We start from the raw sequence: 19,802 nt of genomic DNA on the forward strand, positions 1-19,802 counted from the left end.
GTTTGTGTTTATGAATGCTGAGTTTGCATTGATCTGTGTGGCTGGCCACATGTATATGGATGCATGTGATGCATGTGTTTTATACGTGTGTTTGTGCACATGCCTGTGGGGAATACCTGCTCAGCCTTGCTACAACCACCTTGCCTCTGTTGGGCTACAGGATTCAACTACTCCCGACAACAGTAATGTTTGGTTTGGGCCAAATGTCTTTAATTCTTCCTTTTATGGAGCTTGTTCCCCTTCATGGGCTGCTGTGGCACTGTGCTGTGACTTGTGGAAATCTGGCTGAGTGTCTGAACTCTGAAAGTAACTCAAAATTCTCCAGGAACATCGTGTGAGTTACACAGCTCTTCTTTCAGCATGTCCTCTTACAGTGACTGTTTCTGACTCTGCTGACTACTCCTCTAAAAATACTCTAATGACTAGAAAATTGCTCATAGTCTTTGATTAATATAATTCTTTTCTTGCTGCAAATAAATTGATCTTGTGCTAGCAAATTAACTACTTCCTAGAAATATTGTATTTTACACAGTCCTGGTTCCTCACAGCCTAAGAGCTGATTTTAGTAAAGTGGCTGACATCATTAAGTTAGGTGGTCTTGCTGACACACTGTCTATATGTAGAGAAGTTTCTTGGCCTTTTCTATGGACACTGGGATAACTCAGTTTACAGTAACAAATTAGAGTGTTGCATCACATATAAAAAGAATAAGGCAAGGAATGAAGTATCCAACCATCTGCCCAAAAACAGAGGTCTCACAAGCAGCTTGCACTACTTCTAGAGTTAGCACCAGGTCAACAATTCAGAAAAAAAACCTTTTTTGGTGTTTTTTCTCCAGGGTCTCAGAGGATCTTTCTCCTTCTACTATCTACCTAGTGATGCGGAAGAGTGTATTTGCCATATGCTACACTGCTGGTGAATGTGACTGGTTTATCATTAGAAATGATACAGACCAGGTGTCACCTTTTCATTCAGATCAAGTCTAAACTTGATAACTTATTTTGTGTTATGCAAGAAAGCAGTGTTGGTTTTGTCAGCCACAGCACATTGTAATTATTTTTAAAGTACACTAATATAGAGATTTACTTTTAAAGTACACCAATAGAATTTACCATGACTGTAAATTTAAAAGTGCGCTGGTATTAACAAATAAACAGTTGACAACTGGCTTGAAAAATTATCTGGCATTAAGATTATAGGAACAACAATGAAGAAAAATTAGAACAGCAAATACAAGACCTTGCAAACGAAGTACATTGAACACTCCTCTATGCATCTAAGATTTGTTTGTCTGATTTATCCTACATGATAGAAGTGTTTTCAGGAGTGAAGATTAATTGTATTATGGTGCTCTTGACATCCTATTTTTCCGATCCATTTGCCAGAGAGATGCTTTTAACTTTTTCATTACAAAGCTTTTACTATTATAACTTTCACCTGCTGAGTTTAGGCAACTAGCAATAATCTGAAAATGCTTTTCTCATTGAAACTATCTCTTTATATTGTTCTCATTGTATTTGAACACATCTATTTTATGGGAATGTACATATGCAAAATACAGATGACTAATATGAAAGTTATTTCATGCTTATTTTTAAAAGTATAATCAGGTTGCTTCATTTTCTAAAGCTGGATTTATGTGTAGGTTCCTGATGACTTAACACAGATGTTTTATGTGATGTGAAGGTGGTTGTTTTGCAAGGAAAAAGGTAATTGTCATTTTGCACACTTTGTGTTAGGGAATTGCAGCAAACCAATGGCTGGCTGAACAAAAGCATCGCCTGCCCACCAGCTCTGCTGAAGTCATTGTAGGAGGGGATACTTTGTGTTTAGTTGAGACTGATAACTTGTGAAACCCCTTTGACATGGTCTTTAACACAAATAGTGCTCTAGAAATCTCCTCAAGAATGATGCACTTCTAAAAAAAAATTTAAAGACAGAAAAAAAAGGCAATTTGCTTCCCTTCCGGAACGTGCAGAATTGTTTTGAAAATATCTTTGTTGAAATAAAAGGAAGTAATTGAGGGGAAAAAAATCCAACCTTAAATGTTTTATGAGAGTGAATGGTTTTCAGCAAGGATCTGTACTTGAAAGATATTAATTTTAGGTATCTGAAAACCCAGGTCAACCAGACTCATATTCACAGGAATCTCCACATCTGAATATATGAAAAGTACTTGAAAAAAACATTTTGGAGCTCTCATTCTTTTGGATTAGATCTTGATTAGGATGATGAACTCTTCCTGAGGAGAAAGACTCAGGGGTGTTGGTTGACCAGAAGCTCAACATGACCCAGCAGCCCAGAAAGCCAACTCTATCCTGGGCCACATCAAGAGAAGTGTGGCCAGCAGGTCGAGAGAGGTGATTCACCCCCTCTACTCCATTCTCGCGATACCCCACCTGGAGTGCTGTGTCCAGCTCTGGAACCCCCAGCATAAGAAGGACATGGACCTGTTGGAGTAAGTCCAGAGAAGGGCCAAGGCTGAAGCACCTCTCCTATAAGGACAATTGGGGTTGTTCAGCCTGGAGAAGAGAAGGCTCCAGGGAGACCTTATAGCAGCCTTCCAGTACTTCCAGACTCCAGGGGTCCTACAAGAAAGCTGGAGAGGGACTTTTTACAAGCACATGTAGTGATAAGAAAAAAGGGTAACGGTTTTAAACCGAAAGAGGGCAGATTTAGATTAGGTGTAAGGAAGAAGTTCTTCACTGTGAGAGTGGTGAGGCACTGGAACATGTTGCCCAGACAAGTTGTGGATGCCCCCTCCTTGGAAATGTTAAAGGCCAGGTTGGATGGGGCTTTGAGCAACCTGGTCTAGTGGAAGGTGTCCCTGCCCATGGCATGGGGGTTGGACTAGATGATCTTTAAGGTCTCTTCCAACAGAAACCATTCTATGATTCTATGAAGAGTGTCTCCTGGGGATACTGAAGTTTCTTTCTCGCTTCTGTCACTTTTTGCTGTCTATTACTTGAAGGACTTTAGCAGGTTGGAGGGAGTGTGAATGTGGTGTACAACGCCCAGGACTGCAGTAGAAGGCTTGTGGCTGAAGCAGAGGTGGCCCATCATCCTTCAGGTGGTTGCGGGGGAGCCTGAGTGCTCTGACAAGCCAATCTGCCTTGTACACTGTGTGGGTTAAGCACACAGCTGCATATGTATAAGGCTGAATGTTATTCCCCACTAGAAATGACGAGATGACTCCTGTATACGTGTGCAGTATAAATACTTGGGGAAAATGCTTTGGGATGAAAGGCTGCACATAATGATCAGGTATTATTAAAATGTCAGGTAGCTCTGGGCATTGAAGAACTGTCTCCCTGTGGAGCTCACATGAAATTTAAAGTCAAAAAACTTTTGTGATTTGCTGAGTGGGTGGCTGAATGGGTTTTATCATTGTGTCTCAGAGTTCTCTCTTCTCCTCCCTCAGATGACAGGAATTCACTCCAATCAAAAGTCAAGTTACGATGTCACTTTGACACTTTTAATTAGGGACAAGGGAAGTGGTGTGATTTCTTGCTGCACATTAACGAAGGGGTTATTGCTACAGCTCAGATCTGCTTCAGGTAGCACACTCTGTGTCAGAATATACCTTGGTCTACTGTAGCCATTTGCTCCCCATAGGGTTAGGTAGTGGTGAAACTGCAGAGACTGTGATTCAGCCAGCTGAGAGAGATCTGCACTGTGTTAATGAAACTCTCTTGCTGTCCTCTAACATGCTGAGCCAGGGCTGGGACGGCGAAGGGGGGAACTCAGGGGAACTTGATCTATCAGTGTGTAAGAACTTCTGAAGGCTGAGCAGGCTCTTTGATAATATGGTCCTAAACAGCCAGTTAAACTCCTGTTATTTTTCAGGCCTTGTGGTATTGAATTCATGAGGTGGTCATTCCTCATGCTTGCTGTGGTAAGTAGGAAAGCTGCTGATCTTCAAACGGTCATAGCTGCGTGAATTTATCATACTCCACATGCCTTAAATTGATGGAAATGTGCAGAAATGAGTGATAGAAGGACTACAAATAAATGCATGGAATGGAAAAGGCAGGGAGTAGAAAGAGGCATGGCCACTCCTCACCCCCTGGTCCTGGCTCCACCAGGACAGAAGAACCTGAATACAGACAGTAAATGGGTCCCTGTAATCCCTGGGGACTTTATGCCCCACTCCAATTAGGGTACAGGGTCCTTGCACCTTCTTCTAACAACGTAACATCTCCATGATGAGAAATCAAACACCACATCTCTCTTCAGGGGGCAGTCCTCATCCCTGCACTGCACCATTACTCCTGCAGGTTCTTTTTAGACAGCTAACTTCATTTGTTAAATGAATTAGTTGACTGAACATGATCTTGCAAAGGGGAGCAGTTACAAAAGAGGAGCTGGAGAGTGCACATAGCCCATGCTGGTTTTGGGCAATGCAGCTTTGAATATTGTCAGGTGGAGGAGAGAACCAAACCCCAACTTCTGGCACCCCTTGTAGGGGACATCAGCCCTGAGCTCTTTGGTATGGTAAGGCTGCCATCACTCTCTCCCTACCCTCAAACACCCCCAGCTGTCATCACCTCACTTTTTGTGGCGTCCACTCGCTCCCGTGTGCTCCAGAAATGCCTGCTGCAAGGCCAGATGACCCCAGCAAAGCCGATGAAACTACTCAGTGATTCAATATCAGCTTTCTGAGGCTGAGGTTCACAGCTTACAAACTTGGGAAGCTCAGATAGAAAAGAAACACACATTTCCTGATGTGTGGAAGCCCTGCACTGGGGTTTTCTGGCTTGTAACGTTCTGTGAAGAAGCCTTTTGAAGAGTGGGATAGCCAGGAAATGGCTGTTGCGCTCACAAGGAAGTGAAGCAAAAGCATCAGCAGTCACTTGGGATCTTCATCAATAAAGGTGATCAACTTTTGTCCTGTAGTCCCAAACTACTGGGACGATTTGAGCAGGCATTGCACTCTTCTAGCTCCCTCTCCTCTCCTCTCCTCTCCTCTCCTCTCCTCTCCTCTCCTCTCCTCTCCTCTCCTCTCCTCTCCTCTCCTCTCCTCTCCTCTCCTCTCCTCTCCTCTCCTCTCCTCTCCTCTCCTCTCCTCTCCTCTCCTCTCCTCTCCTCTCCTCTCCTCTCTCCTCTCCTCTCCCTGTGTTCAAGGGCCTTTTTCATCTCACCTGGTTTGATGTGAGGCAGTCACACAGCACAGAGGTGCCCCATCCTATGGCAGGTGTGTACTAACACATGCACTGACATGGGATGTTCACAGCAGGTACCCTTGGGTGCCTCCATTACAGGTTTGCATAGTGAAGTACAAGAACTGAACTCTGATGAGTGTGATGCAATTACAGACTTCCTCAAAAACTGAAGTGGGTTGGCTTTTTAAATCTTTGCTTGGCTTGTTGTAAAAATGAGCCTCATTTAAGAGCTGTCTTTACTTGTCTTTAGTAAAGCTCATCAGTGATCAACCATACTATGTGAAAAGAGAAGACTAGGGTGTAGTTAGGAATAACATTACTTTCAGTGTAGCATTTAGTGAGCAATTTAATAAAATGGTTTAAATATTTCACCCTGGGTATACTCCTCCTCTGAGTCAAGGATCATCTGGTAACTACTTGAAAAGCAGATACAGAGGGGAAAAATTAAAGGAAGAATCAACATCAAATCTAAGATGCTTGGTTCAACTTAAGAAATGCTCTGATAACAGCTTCAAGCATTCAAATAGAAAAAATGCATCCCTACTTAATATTATTGATTTCATGTCTGGAGAAAACCCCACAGAATACTGTGTCCAAGCTGCTGGAGATGCTAACTGGATGCAGACAGACGAATGAGGTCAAAGTCATTACTTTGTTCAAACAATGAAACTCAAACAGAAGAACAAGCTGGTAAAAAAATTTGTGGTGAAATCAGTTACACTCTCTGAAATATATTCATTTTATTGTGCCTCAGTGATAATGAAGTAAGGCTAAAAGTCTTTTGGTGAAATCCTGGCTTTTTAACCTGATGGGAATTTAATTATTGTCTTAAACATAGCCAGGACTTTACCATGCAATTGTAATCTGGGCATTCAAAATGCTTCTGTGACCATGACCCATCTCTTGCTTTGGTCTGAACTTGGAGGACTGATACTCTTGACTACCATTTTATGGCACTTTTACAAAAGGTAGGAGTTATTCACAGCAGCTATCTAAGGAAGGCGACAGCTGTCAAGGGAGAATGCCAAACTCCTGGGAGAAAATCACTGACTACTTCTGAAATGAGGCTTGTGTAAAAAACTATCCCTTTCTCCATTAACAATATAGAGATACAATGGGTGTTAACCTTCCCACCTCCAAAATAGGGATACATTCACCAAGGCTATATAGCTGTATTTGCATGCAGTGCCCTATGTATACTGAACTCAGCAGTGTGCAAAAGGAGATCTTTGATCAAAACACAGAATTAACCTATATACAAGAGGCTCCACAGAAAGCCACTGACAGAGTTAGCCACAAAACATGTGATTAACATTTTCAATTTGCAAAATGTTCTCTACTTGAGCACACCTCCCAAGCAAGATTTTTTTTTCACATTGGGACTAATCAGGTCCCAAGAGTCTGGGAACATCCTGGAAGAGGATTATATCTGAAATTATAATTGTCCATTGGCCATTATTTTCTCTTCAGTTAAGACAGAGATGTGAACTAAATATCATTATATGCAGCAATGAAGAGGAAATTAAAAGGGGGGCAGATTAGAAGCAAGAAGCAATCTTTTCCCAACCACAGGGCTGAAGGAAATGAATGCTCAGTGACAGCATCTCTGGCAGTCCTGGTGTTGAAGTCTCTGTTAACATCAGGCTGGGATCTCGGGTTCTATGTACTGCTTGAGCCTGACATTTGGCCTTTCCTGACACAGAGTATAGCTAGGAAATGTCAACAGCCATAACAAATATTACTGCATGTACCTGGCAAGTCACTCATGAAACACCCTCATGACTGTTTACAGAGCCTTGTAAGATGGTTTTGCTTTCTGGAAATAACAGATGTACTGGCAATACACTAAAATTTCTTCCCCCTCCCCGATTTGTGTGTGAACTGCCATGGCAGGGAGGGTAACATTGCAATTGTTTCAGACTCTGAGTTAACTGTGTTCAACTCTCCTGCAAAAACAAGAGAAAAAACTGAAGATTGGTCCATTTATAGGTTGGGCACTTTTCAGGAGGGATATTTTTCTTTTACCAAAGGTGTCCAGATCCTTGTTTCCCTTTCAGCATGGTCTCACATAATGGAAATGTAGAAGACACACCAGGATAGGTCTAAGTATATATTTTCATCTGTATCTGCTTTTGCTAAGAAAAATATTTCCAGGTTTTATTTTAAGAAACAATATTTTCTAATATAAAATATGATGCAGACCAGTGTCATCAGCAGAAAGCCCGAGGACTGCAGAAAATAATCTTTTTAAGATTACAGTATGGGCTTTCTTGATGTGTATGCAGTGTGCCTAAAGTTTCTACTGTCCTTTCTAGAAGCCTGATTTTCTGCAAAATAAGTAATCTAAATATGCCATAGTGTGACGATTAGATTGAGTGTTCAGTGTATAGACATAAGTTACCATTTTTCCTTACCAACACTTCCCACTATTGCTCTGCATGTAAAGGTATTTCATTTGCCGAATTCAACCTGTCAACTGTAACAAATATGTCCAAATCCCATTATATGCATCACAGTTCACTAACAATCACGTAGGAGCCACCAAGTCCTTTTCTCTTTGATCATCCCAGATTTGCACACTGGCCAAGGGCAACAACGAGGAAGTCTGCTGAGAACAGATGTGGAGAGACAACTTCCAAGGCAAAACACCTGAGCACTACATACCTGATATAAATGACAATTGTTTAAAAGGTACCTCAACTTCTATTTCACAAAGTTCATTATCGCGGCAAATACTTTAACATCAGTTCTCTCCCCTTATTTCTCTATTTCCATTTGTGCTGCTGTGCTTTCTCTGATTACATGGTGGCATAATTGTTGAATACATGGCTACAACTGTGACCCAATAATTGTAGCTGTCTGGTCTCCCTCTTCACCATTAGTTTAGGTATTCACTTTTCTTTGGAGTCTAATATTGCTATGAGATCATCATGGGAAGAGCTCATGGAAAAGGAAGGCAGAAAATAGAGTTCTTATCCTATGGAAAATTTTGGCATTTGAACAATTCCTACAATTACAAACTGGAACAAGATAGTACATTTTGAAAAAAATTTACCATTAACCAAAGATTCTGAAATGTTTTGTTTCAGATATCTGGGAATGATGCACTGAAACACTCTGTTTACACAATTGAAATGTTTCATTTTAATGTTATTTCAACCTTTATATTATATAAAAGTAAAACTTTTAGGCTCTTCTGTTTCATCCAGTTACATGATAAAAGTTGAAGCATCTAGGCAATTTTCCTTTAAAACATTTCAATCCTGCAAAACATTGTTTCATCCACATTTTTGGAAAGGAAGCAAGTTCCTTTAGAAAGTTTCTAAGTCTTAAATTTCTAAAGTCCTTTAGGAAACCTGCAACCAGCTGCTGTACAAAGACAAGTTTTTAGGTAGCAAATGTGAGCATTTCAAGATCATCGGTGGATTAATGTCTTTATTTTGGTTTGCAAACAGAATCTTTCAAAGGGGCAATGAGACGCTGTGCAGACAGACTGCAATTGCAGATTTGTTGGAGCTATCAGACAATATTGAATGTCTCCTGTCTAAATGCTGAGAGCTATGAGGTTCTATTGACTTCACTGCGGAAATAGACCACAATGAATGAGATCCAGGAAAGGATTAAAAAAGAGGACATTTCCTTATCACAAAGCAGTCCACAAAATTTGAGCCTTCCATTCAGGATTAAACTAAAACTGCTTTCCTGGCTGTGCCATTAGACCACACATTGACTAAAATAGACGTTAAATTATATTAGTGTTCAGACTGTTGCTAGTTCTCTTGGCTAGGAGGAAGATATCGTATATAATCAGTTTTAATTTTCATATGTTTATGACAAAGCACAAAGCTGCACTGTTTGGATGACAAACATAGCAGGCAAGTTTTCCTTTTTTCTCTCTCCCCTTATCCAAATTGCTGTTTTGACTGCAATCATTAAGGGAAAAACAGAAGCATTTTTTTTGGCAGCAGGTTTTAAAAAACATGACCTTAAGAGGTCCTTTAATGATTCTGGACAAAATAATGACTCAATGAATTAATTTAGTCCTCTTGTGCAAATTAACTGTTTCCAAATTATACATGTATACAAATCACTTCACTCAGAACTGAAATACGGCCAAACTTGCTCAGCTGCAAGGTGGCAGCCACAGAGACAAACAGTGTAACTTTGTAGCTTGAGTAATCCTGGACAGGACACTAAGGCAAAGCATTTCTCTTGCAGTCGTTTCCATGGTATCTTTAACACCCACATACAGCAAGTAGGACATTGGTTGTTAAAGTCTCATCCAAATAAATCCTACAAAGTAAATTGCATGGAACCCAATTTATCTACCTCGAAATGAAGTTTGCTGGGATTTGAACCTGTGGCTTCATGAAAAAAACCAGGCACTTCAAACCTGATGTGCGAATCATTCAGCTATTCTATCAGCTTTAAGACATAAATAATAAATTTGAGACCATATGCATGCATATATATATCTATCTACATGTATACATAGATATCTGTACCTACATTTGCCTGAGATTCATCATGCCCATTGATTTCTGCTAATTCCTTGGCGCTTTTTAACTGCAAAGAGTGAACAAAAAAACAAAACAGAACAAAACAAGCACATTACTTGAGTATTTCACACAGTTATCTTTGATTTATTTGAAGGAGCATTTTATAAAGCTTCCAATGAGAAAAACAGATGGAGCATATAATTCTAATGAGTTTTTGCTCAAACCATTTTGAAACCAACATACTTAAGGCTTGATAGGTTGGCAAAAAAAAAAAAAAAAAAGGAAAATAATAAGACTGGGTCATTATTTTTTAAATAATAAGATTAGAAAGTAGTTTCAAGGCATAAAAAGTGTAGAGAATTGGCTCTCAAGAATAATAAACGATTTCATTTCCCATTCTTGTTGCTATTAATTTAAACTTCACAATATTTGCAAGTTGCCACTAGCTAAATAGTGTTTTGCTAATGATTACTTTTGAATGATATATTTTGAGCTGTTTAAGATGCCATATTGCTACTGTACGTTTCCTTCCTGAGAAAGCATCTAAGTAAATGACATGGCTCCTGGGTATGATGGAAAAGGAAGTGAAGAGAAGAACAGCTCTTTTATTTAACCAGTGGCAGGAAGAACTGAGCAGATGCTGTCAATTCCAAATATATGATCTAAACCAAACTCTTTATTTTTCCTCCTGAATTAGCTTTTTGGGGAAAATCTAGGAATACATTGGGGATTGTAAAAATCACTCCCAAGAGATTTAAGGAATGTCCTAGCTCATGTCTCGACCCACAGTGAAATATGCAGTTGTTCATCCTGTGATTGAGCAAACACAGAAAGGAGGAGACACTGCAGCTCTCCTGAGCATATAAGCCCTGGAGGTTTGTACACTTAAATGATGTGCTCAGAACCACTTAATCTTTATGTAAATCTTTGAAGAGTCATGCTTTTATTCTAACTTAACTCAGAGTAGATGTCTGGGGTAGGAGGAGATGGGGAACAATAAACAGAACCTTCCTATGCATTCCTTGTTTTTGCCAAAGAAGCTGGGGTTGATGTAACTGTTAATATGTTACAGCTGTGATCCCGAATGACAACAGTCCTAAAATCCAGGTGAAATGGAACACTATTACGTTTCAATTAGGTGTCTGACTCAGAAGCATTGGTGGACTACCACCCTAGAGCGGCTAGGTTACCTCCATCATCTTTTTGCCATGTGGTAGCAACAACTAAACTGTGTGTGAGTCAGTTCTCAGCTTCTCAGTTTCCAGTCTGACAATTAAGGTAAGTAGGCCATGGTCTCTGTGTACCTTATTATGCAGGGCTGTAAACTGCACCAGTTCAGGAACTGGTGCAGGCTCAAGCCACTAAACCAGTCCTGACAGAGAGGGAAGGGGGCAGCAATCACTGATAAAGTAGTATAAAGAATAGTTGAAGACTGCAAAATCATCAGGTCTCCTGGTTCAATTCACTGATGCTCATCTTTCAATACCCTTGAAAAGTCTGCAATTTATACTAACAGCAGAGTGATGCATTTCCAATGAATGCAACATGTTTTCCCTAAACTGAAAAAATAACCACCTTGTGAAACCACCCCACCCTGAGGATAGATGGTAGGAACGAGCTGAGATGGCTACTTCCAGCCAAGCACCAGAATTAGGTATTTCTGCATCATGATGTGACTGAAAGAGCCATTTTCTGATTCTTCATTATAGAAATTCACCTCACGAGAGCAGTCTTGTTGAGTTCAGCTGAATTACTCATCTGAATACGAGGTCAGAAGAGCGTGCTTGGGTATGTAAAACTGCTCTGCACACTAATGTCACGTCCTGAACGTTCAAGGAGTGCTGTTCATTACTTATCTTTCGCCTTTCCTTTTCCAGGTTGATAAAGTGCTGTCACCCCTTGGTGACTGCCAGTTCCTTGGGCAATGCTCCCTGCATCCGTTCTGCTGGTGACATACCACTCCCCCACCAGCCACATCTGCATTTGATGGGAGAGTGGGCTCAGCCTCTAGCCTACATTGATCTGGCAGGCTTTCACCCCACCATGGTTTCCCACCATCATTGCTCTGGCACTGTTCCACTGGTTAATCTAATGCAGACATGATTCTTGAGCCTTTCCATGTCTTTTATTGCATGCCAAGCTCTGTAAAGGATGCCAGAGCTCAGGCTTCCACATCTACACTAGGACCACTGCAGCAGGAGGTGGAGGTGAACCAGTGGAGATAATGGTGGAAAACTTATGGGTAGAAAATGTGCAGCTGCATTCCCACAAGCTAAAGGGGTAAAGTCCCTCTTTTTTCCAATATTGTTTTTTTCTAAATTAAAATATAAATTATATTCTTCTTTCACATCCCAAATAGTGAAATGTTGTAATAGGAACCTCAGAAAAACACAATATTGGAAAAACAGGACTTGCCTTGCCTCGTAGGCCGGTTCCATCACAGGTTGGTGGTGAGTGTGATGTTACCAGCAGAGAGTATGCTGAGGCAACACACTGAACTAGTGCCAGTAATAACCAAGGGCCTACCTGAAAGGAAGGGAGAAGGGTTGAAGAGTTAGAACTCTCTGATATGTGTAATGCCATGGTGGGGTAGGTCTAACTCAAACCAGTGGTCATGAATCCCTCTGACAACCAGAGCTGGTGGCCACAGGCCAGATCTGTTCCAGAAGCCTTTTGGCTACAGTAATGCAATATGGTGCACAAGCAAATGGGACCTCTCCCAGCAGGACGTCCCAGCCAGGATGCGGCTGGGTTGGTGTAACTGGATCAGCACGAGATGTGCTGAGCCAGCAGACGTGCTCAGACACAGCTGCACCTCTCTGTGCAAACATGCCTGTGGTGAGGCAAGGCAGGATCCTTCTGCCAGCTTGAGATGAAAAGGCAGATTTTAGCGAACGTATCACAAAAACAAGCCATACAATCGAGGCGGGAGCCTGGTGCTATTTATTTTTGAAAGAAATATTCGTATTTACTTGACTCCGCCAGATGATTTTCAATACCCATTGTGGGTAAAACACACAGATGAGCTGTGGTGCTTGTAAAGGAAAGCTGTGAGCCTTGGCAAGTGGGGGTCATTACTGCTAGGGCTTCTGTTGTTCTGGAAAGTTTTGGAACTGGTTCAGGGTTGTTGGAGAAGTACACCAGCTGCATAGCACTCCTTAGGAATTCTGGCTACTTACAGTCTTGGCCTTAGGCATGTTTCAGAGCTAATTCTCAAGAGAAATGCAGATCCATCCTGCCTTTCTTCCAGCTACTGTTTTGTCTGTCTGCCTAGCATGAGTGCACATTTGATTTGCAATTAGGAGGAGTCTGCAGAGATTCCAAAGTCTGCCCTGGTGGTCTCTACTGGGGCCTAGCATTGTAAGATCTTCCTATATGTTTTTGCAGCATTTAATTGCTACCAAGATGTAAAATAACTTCATGCAATTTCATTTTTTTCTTTTTAAAGTATCTTATAATGCTATATCTTGAATGTCATGTAAAAATGGAAATGAGATGCAATTAACTCAAGAGATCCGGTGGATTCTGTGTTTATAAAGATTCTGTCGTTACCACTTCCATTCTTCCTCATAGCATTTTGTGTTATACAGTCTTGCATCAGCTCTCATTTAGAAGGTTATCTCTGTAACCATAAGTGCTAAGAACGTGTATCTGAACATAAAAGCTTTATTTTTTCCGGAGTCTAAATTATTCATTTCTAGAATATATTTGTCACTAGATAGGTTCAAAGACAAATGTTAAATGTGGAACAATGTCACAACTTTCATAATGAGCATTAAAAAAATCTGAAATAAGCATAATTTGCTTTTCCTAATACGTACATTAAATGTATAAATCTGTGTGCAGACATATTCAGACATACACGCTGAAAAATCCTGAACATAAGAATCATCAGCATTTTGAATCTCTGTCATCTAAGCAATTCAGATCCCACAGCCTTGAAACTGCAAATACTTAACCAAGTCACTAAATACTTTAGCTCAAAGTTTATATAGAAAGGATTAAAATAAGGTCTCAAAGCAGAGACCTGTGCAGCACAGGTGGGGATTTGTGATTTCAGTGTGTCCAGGCCAACATGGTCTATACAGACAACATGTATTTGTGCACGCTGTGCTTGCACACAATGCACTGTTTCATCTTCAGTTTTACAGATTTAGCACCAGATTTTCTTTTTGCTGTGTAACTATCCATCTTACCATGCTTTAAAACAATACTATCAAATATACTTCTTAGTGTCACAGAACAACCCAGTATCAAAGAAGATGTGATAATCAGATTTATAGAGGTTTTCTTCTCACTGCTTAAATAAGTGCATTGATAACTACTTTTTAAATGCCATTATGTTAAAGTTTTTTGTATACTCATATCTGCATGAATAACACAGGAGATGCCAAGCTCTTTTTTTTCAATACTATTCTTAAAGAGCTGTTTTGTTTCAGATATATTTAACTCTCCCAACATTTTTTTTAAAATTCAGAGTGAAAACACACATCACTGATATCTATGTAGAATAACGTAAGAGGAAATGTTACTCAAGCCTTGAAATTCAATATTGAATACTATAAAATAATGGTCCCTTTTCACTCTGTTTTCTCAAACTCTGCAGTAGCCTCAGCTGTGTTCACAAATGCTAATCAGAGCAGACACACAGGCCACATAAGGTTATGCCTTGCTCACAGCATATTCTGTGGTCAGACTCCTATGGATTTTGGAGGTGAAGCCATGAGTCCTCTGTCCTCTTAGCATGCCTAAGCCAGCATTTTTCCCACCAGAAACACTCACCTGTTCCTGCAGGACTTTAAGCATCGCTTGTGTATGTGTTTGCTCTTCCTTGGCTTGCTCCAGTTCAGATTTTTTGTTATTTAATTCTTCCTGTATGCTCAGCAATTGCTGCACAAACAAAAGAAGTTTCTGGTTAGCATCATTTGGATCCAAAGCGGCTTTAAATCCTCAGTTTGATAAATCCTCATTTCAAACAATGCTCTGCAGTCTGCTCCTACATATATTATTGTTGCATAATCTGCTGTGTCTAAATGGACCAGAGGTAAATTATTTTCATCTGCATCTCCTTCTGCAGCAGTGCTCCACAAGTAATGCATCTGCTAATGTCTGTTAAGCTATTTGTTACATTAAAGTAGAAACTCCTGGTACAGTATATCACCCGCAGAGCGACTGTCACATTCATCTGAACCAAAATCTTATTTGTAGAAGTATATGCGGTGGTTTTAATAATACTGGGGTAAACACTATGGTACATAAATAATTTAAATGCATGGCCCTTTAATATAATTAGTCATTGGCCCACAGCCATTTTCATTCTATGCAAAGCAATATTCTGGAAAGCTTTTGCACTGAGTTGCCAAGAAGACAAAAGCTTTCCTTTTTTTCCCGTGTGCTGTGAAATTTTATTAGATCAGGAAGACTGACGCCCTACAATCAATATATCAGCCAGGAAGACTGCTGATCTGAACTGTCAAAACACAAAGCTATGACCGAAGTCTATCTTTATGAAGAGAATTCTGGGATGTAGGGACATCTTTAAAAGCCCACGTCCCCTGATCTTGGCTAGCTTTAGGTTCTGCATAGATTTATTGTGACTGTCAAGAGCAGGTCAGTAGATTTAGTTAATTCTGAAAATATTTTTTTTTTATGTGATGTGATGAATGTTAGACACTGATGAAGAGCAAGAGGAGACAAACATGAGATTAAAAAGGAGTTTATGGTGACTTCCCTTAGTCATCAAGAAAGGAAACTGATTTTCAGCAACATATTGCTGGGGCAACATATTGCAACATAAGCACACTCCTTTTTAAGGACTACTCGAACAAGGAATTGCTTTATTAACTTGCTTACTGATCTAACAATGTATCTAAGTATCTAAAGCTTAGCTTATGGTTGTGCTTAGGACTGGTAACTCTGATTCAAACCAATGTTGCACATGCTCAGCATCTTGGTAAGTTACAGATAGCAAACCTAGAAATCATCTCTGGCCTTGTCCTACTGCACTGGAAGTCCCACGCATCAAAAGACCTGGTGCCAGTATTGTTTTCAGAGCTGCTGGGAAACAGATGACAGTTCAGGGACTGATGGAGTTATTGGCAGTGTATTCTTGTTGGAAGTGAACACCAGTATGATGGATTAATTCAGCCACTGAAGTAAAAATACATGTGGGTATATGTCTGATTATATCTCACACACTCTACAGTCCAGCAGGGTTAGCATTTTGATGGATCTCATCACCTGGACTACTCCCTGGGAGCTTTCAAGAGACACTCAGGTATGTGTATTCACACTACCACAGCCCAAGAGCATTTCAAATCTCAAGATTTTACACGAAATAACAAGGTCTGTTCCACTGAGGCTCTTGCCCAACCAACTTTTGTCTGGGAAGCTCTACTTCAGCATTTCCTGAACAGGGATGGATTACCACCTCAGGCCTGTGTTCATCTTGTTGGGTACTTGTCCTGGTTTCAGCCAGGATAGAGTTAACTTTCCTTGGGCTGAGAGGGAGCACAGCTAGAGGCCCGGGTCGGATCAATCACTGGAGTATTCCATATCATGTGATGTTATGCTTGGTGTATAAAGGAGGCAGGTGCTCTCTCATTTCTGCTTCCGGTTGGCGTGCGGTGGGATCTTTGGTATGGTCAGGATTGCTGCTGGGGGTGGGCTGAGTACCGGTCGCTGGGTGGTGAGCAACTGCACTGTGTATTACCTGTTTGGACTTCCTATTGTTACTGTTGTTTTGTTACTATCACTAAACTGGGGTTTTTTTATTCAACCTATGAATTCTTCTTTTTTTGTCCCTCCCCTATCTCACCAGGGAGGTGTGTGTGTGGGGGGAAAGTAAGCGACTGGCTGCATGGTGATTGGCTACCAGCCAAGTTCAAATCACGACAGTACTACTCCCTACATTTTCAGAAGATACATTGAATTTGTGTATACTGCCGTATGTCATACACTGATACCCATGCAGGTCCTTAGCACAGGTATAGCTTTCCAGACATTTCATAATTTTTCAGCCAAGAATGGACCGTTAGGTGACCTCATATAACTTCCTGTTATTACAGACCATTAAGCTTCACCCAGAATAGATCTAGCTGATGTCTGCAATTTAGAAAGGACGGACTCCAATCCTTGGAAGAGAAGCAGAACATACAAGCCACCAGAGAGATAGCATAAGCCCTTTCAAGGGTCACTAGCTGAGACACCTGAGGTTTGGTAAGCAGATGTGTCACCTAATAAGGGCTGGTGAAATGTCCTCTCCTCAGCTGCAACCTGCTTGAATTTACACACCTGAACATGGTAAAGGCTGTTAAGAGAAAAGAGTCTTTGCTCCTCATCCCAGAGTCTTCTCTGAGCCGTTATGTCCCACCAGCATGGCCAGTCTCTGATGATTCAAAGGGAGGAGCCAAAACAAATGAAATGATCCTCACACAAATCATGGAATCATAGAATTGTAGAATGGTTTGGGTTGGAAGGGACCTTAAAGATCATCTAGTTCCAATCCCCCTGCCATAGGCAGGGACACCTTCCACTACATCAGGTTGCTTAAAGCCCCGACCAACCTGGCCTTGAACACTTCCAGGGAAGGGGCATCCACAGCTTCTCTGGGCAACCTGTGCCAGTGTCTTACCACCCTCATTGTGAAGAACTTCTTTCTTACACATAATCTAAATCTACCCTCTTTCAGTGTAAAATCATTACCCCTCATCCTATCTCTATACTCCCTGATCAGGAGTCCCTCCCCATCTTTCCTGTAGGCCCCCTTTAAGTACTGGAAGGCTGCTGTAATATCTGCCTGGAAGCTTCTTTTCTCCAGGCTGAACAACCCCAACTGTCTCAGCCTGTCTTCATAGGCCAGCCCCCTGATCATCTTCGTGGCCCTCCTCTGTACCTGCTCCCACAGGTCCATGTTCTTCTTATGCTGGGGGCCCCGGAGCTGGATGCAGTACTCCAGGTGGGGTCTCACAAGAGGGGAGTAGAGGGGAAGAATCGCCTCCCTCGACCTGCTGGCCATGCTTCTCTTGATGCAGCCAAGGATATGGTTGGCTTTCTGGGCTGTGAGTGTACATTTCTGGCTAGCCAGGTATGCATCTAGCCAATTGTGTATGAGGGAAGGGAAGCCATTCTTTTCATGACCAGGCAATCAGCTGCAACCTTGAAGCATGGGATTTGATCACTGTCATTGTCTCATTGCAGTGCTACAAGTATTAGGGAGTCTGATTTGCTCCACAGGCTCTGAAGGAAGTGAATAGCCATGCATATCCAAGGAGAACATCACCACCATCCAGACTGCACCTTCCTCCTGGTTCAGGGATTTTACTCCAGCTTCTGTGAGAAACCCTAGAGCCCATCCTTCTGAACAATATAAACTCCCACCTGGAAGATCCCAAGTGTGTTTTCAGTCCATCTCTGTCCCTGAAAAACCTTTTGACTACTGAATGACCGTTACAAATGGAAAACCAAGTTTCACTTACAGGTTGAACTTGTTACACTTCCACCAGAACTGAAATCTCCTTCCCCATACTACCCACCCCCTCCCCATGGTTCTTCCATGGCCATGTTTTACATACCGCAGATCAGCTCACAAACTTCCACTGTTTCATTTTCACATCTCCCACTGCGATCTCCTACTGTGATTTAGTCTAATTATATTCCTCTTCCTTTGATCCTGACTTTTTCTGTTTTGTGTTTGAGGCAATTTTTCCAAAACTGTCCGAGCATGGGAGGAAGTGTTGTGGAAGACACTCTCTGAGAGCATGAGAGAGAGATGCTCCCTGATCCTCACCTTTGTACTTGGCTCTGGAGTAGCCAGGGACAGGAATCCCAGGAAAATACCCAACATGTTCAGTTTCCCCAGGGTAAGAGAGTGCGTATTCTGGTTGCAGTATGAGCTGCAAAGGACTTGATATGAGATAAAATGTTCCAGCAGTCTTAATGGTTAAACTGTCAACTAGTGCAGGCTTACTGTGTGTGCATATGCTCATATTTTCAAAGACAGCAAATAGGTCCTGTTTTCATGGGGGTGGAAAACAGAGCATCTGTAACTAAGGTACCATGTGCCCAGGTTTTTCATTCACAGAACTGGGACCTTCCCATCCAACCCCCCAGGATGTCAGAATTGTTTAAACCTTGTAGCCATCCCCTGGGGGTTTAGCTTTTTTTCTTTTTCTCTCACTCATATTTATCTCTAAAAGCTGCGGAACCTGCTAATTTTGCATGGGTCAGGTTCTGAGATTTCTTCTTCCTGAGTGGCTGATGCCACCACCAATAAGTTGTAACAAGGAGTTATACCTGCCAAACAGCATATTTTTCCATTTCAGTCTCATTTTGGAAAAAGAAGAAATAGATTTCACTGAAAAAAATATCAGCCTAAGACAGATGAACAGCCTGAAAAATTTCAGCACAAACACGTGATGCTTGACAAAATTAGAAGCAAATGGGAAGAGGTTCTTACACTGACAGGAATGAGGCAAGTTTTGTAACAGGGACTGCTGTCATGCCTGCTTATAAACAGACAGCCTCTCCATAAAGATTGTAATGAATGATGCCAAGACGATGGTATTTAATTATTCAGAATTATTTCTTTTTCACATAAAAGTGCTTATTAAAAATTGATCCTATAGATATCTCTTCTGCCCTTCAGATTGCTTGCAAGTATATACCACAATCAATTAAAATAAAATAAAAAAATTGTTCCTCTTGGTTTTAATGTTTGTGCTGTCTGATACTGTTCCACCTACTTTGCCATCTCATCCAGCTTTTCTGCCAGAGCTTCTCCCGTGCCCACCCGCCCACGCAGCATTTGCTCTCCTGCCTCCCACCTGTTATATACTGCTGGCTTGTCTCACAGCTACTGCCAGCACAGCTATCAAAGTGTCCCTTGTTCAAACTCGTCTCACCTCTCTGGCCATTTCCTTTAAGCCCTGATATCTCCAACTTTGTGGCACAGCCATGGCATTCAGACAGCAGTTCCCCAGTTTCCTCAGGCAAAGGAGTGACTTCTTGGTTACACAGCCAGAAAATACCTGGCTTGTTCTTCTGTTGCCTTCCAGTGGTCCTCAGTGTGCAATTCTTCAGGTGTCTGAGGGTCCACTGCAAGTTATGCAAGGGTCTTTCCCTGAGACAAAATCCCAGTGTC

The 19,802-nt window shown here is 41.4% G+C and overlaps 1 protein-coding gene across 7 annotated transcripts in view; it reads right to left on the bottom strand.

Annotated features, from left to right (window-relative positions):
• Positions 1 to 19,802, bottom strand: part of ENOX1 (ecto-NOX disulfide-thiol exchanger 1) — a 380,823-nt gene that overhangs the window by 14,637 nt on the left and 346,384 nt on the right. For all 7 annotated transcript variants that reach the window (XM_074815634.1, XM_074815638.1, XM_074815637.1 and 4 more), the window contains 2 exons: positions 14,444 to 14,551; positions 9,672 to 9,728 (listed from right to left, as the gene is read on the bottom strand). In XM_074815634.1, coding sequence (XP_074671735.1) covers positions 9,672 to 9,728; positions 14,444 to 14,551 — 165 coding nt within the window. The remainder of the gene's footprint in view (positions 1 to 9,671; positions 9,729 to 14,443; positions 14,552 to 19,802) is intronic.

Source organism: Strix aluco, chromosome 2 (genome assembly GCF_031877795.1).
Source record: "Strix aluco isolate bStrAlu1 chromosome 2, bStrAlu1.hap1, whole genome shotgun sequence".
NCBI lineage: Eukaryota > Metazoa > Chordata > Aves > Strigiformes > Strigidae > Strix > Strix aluco.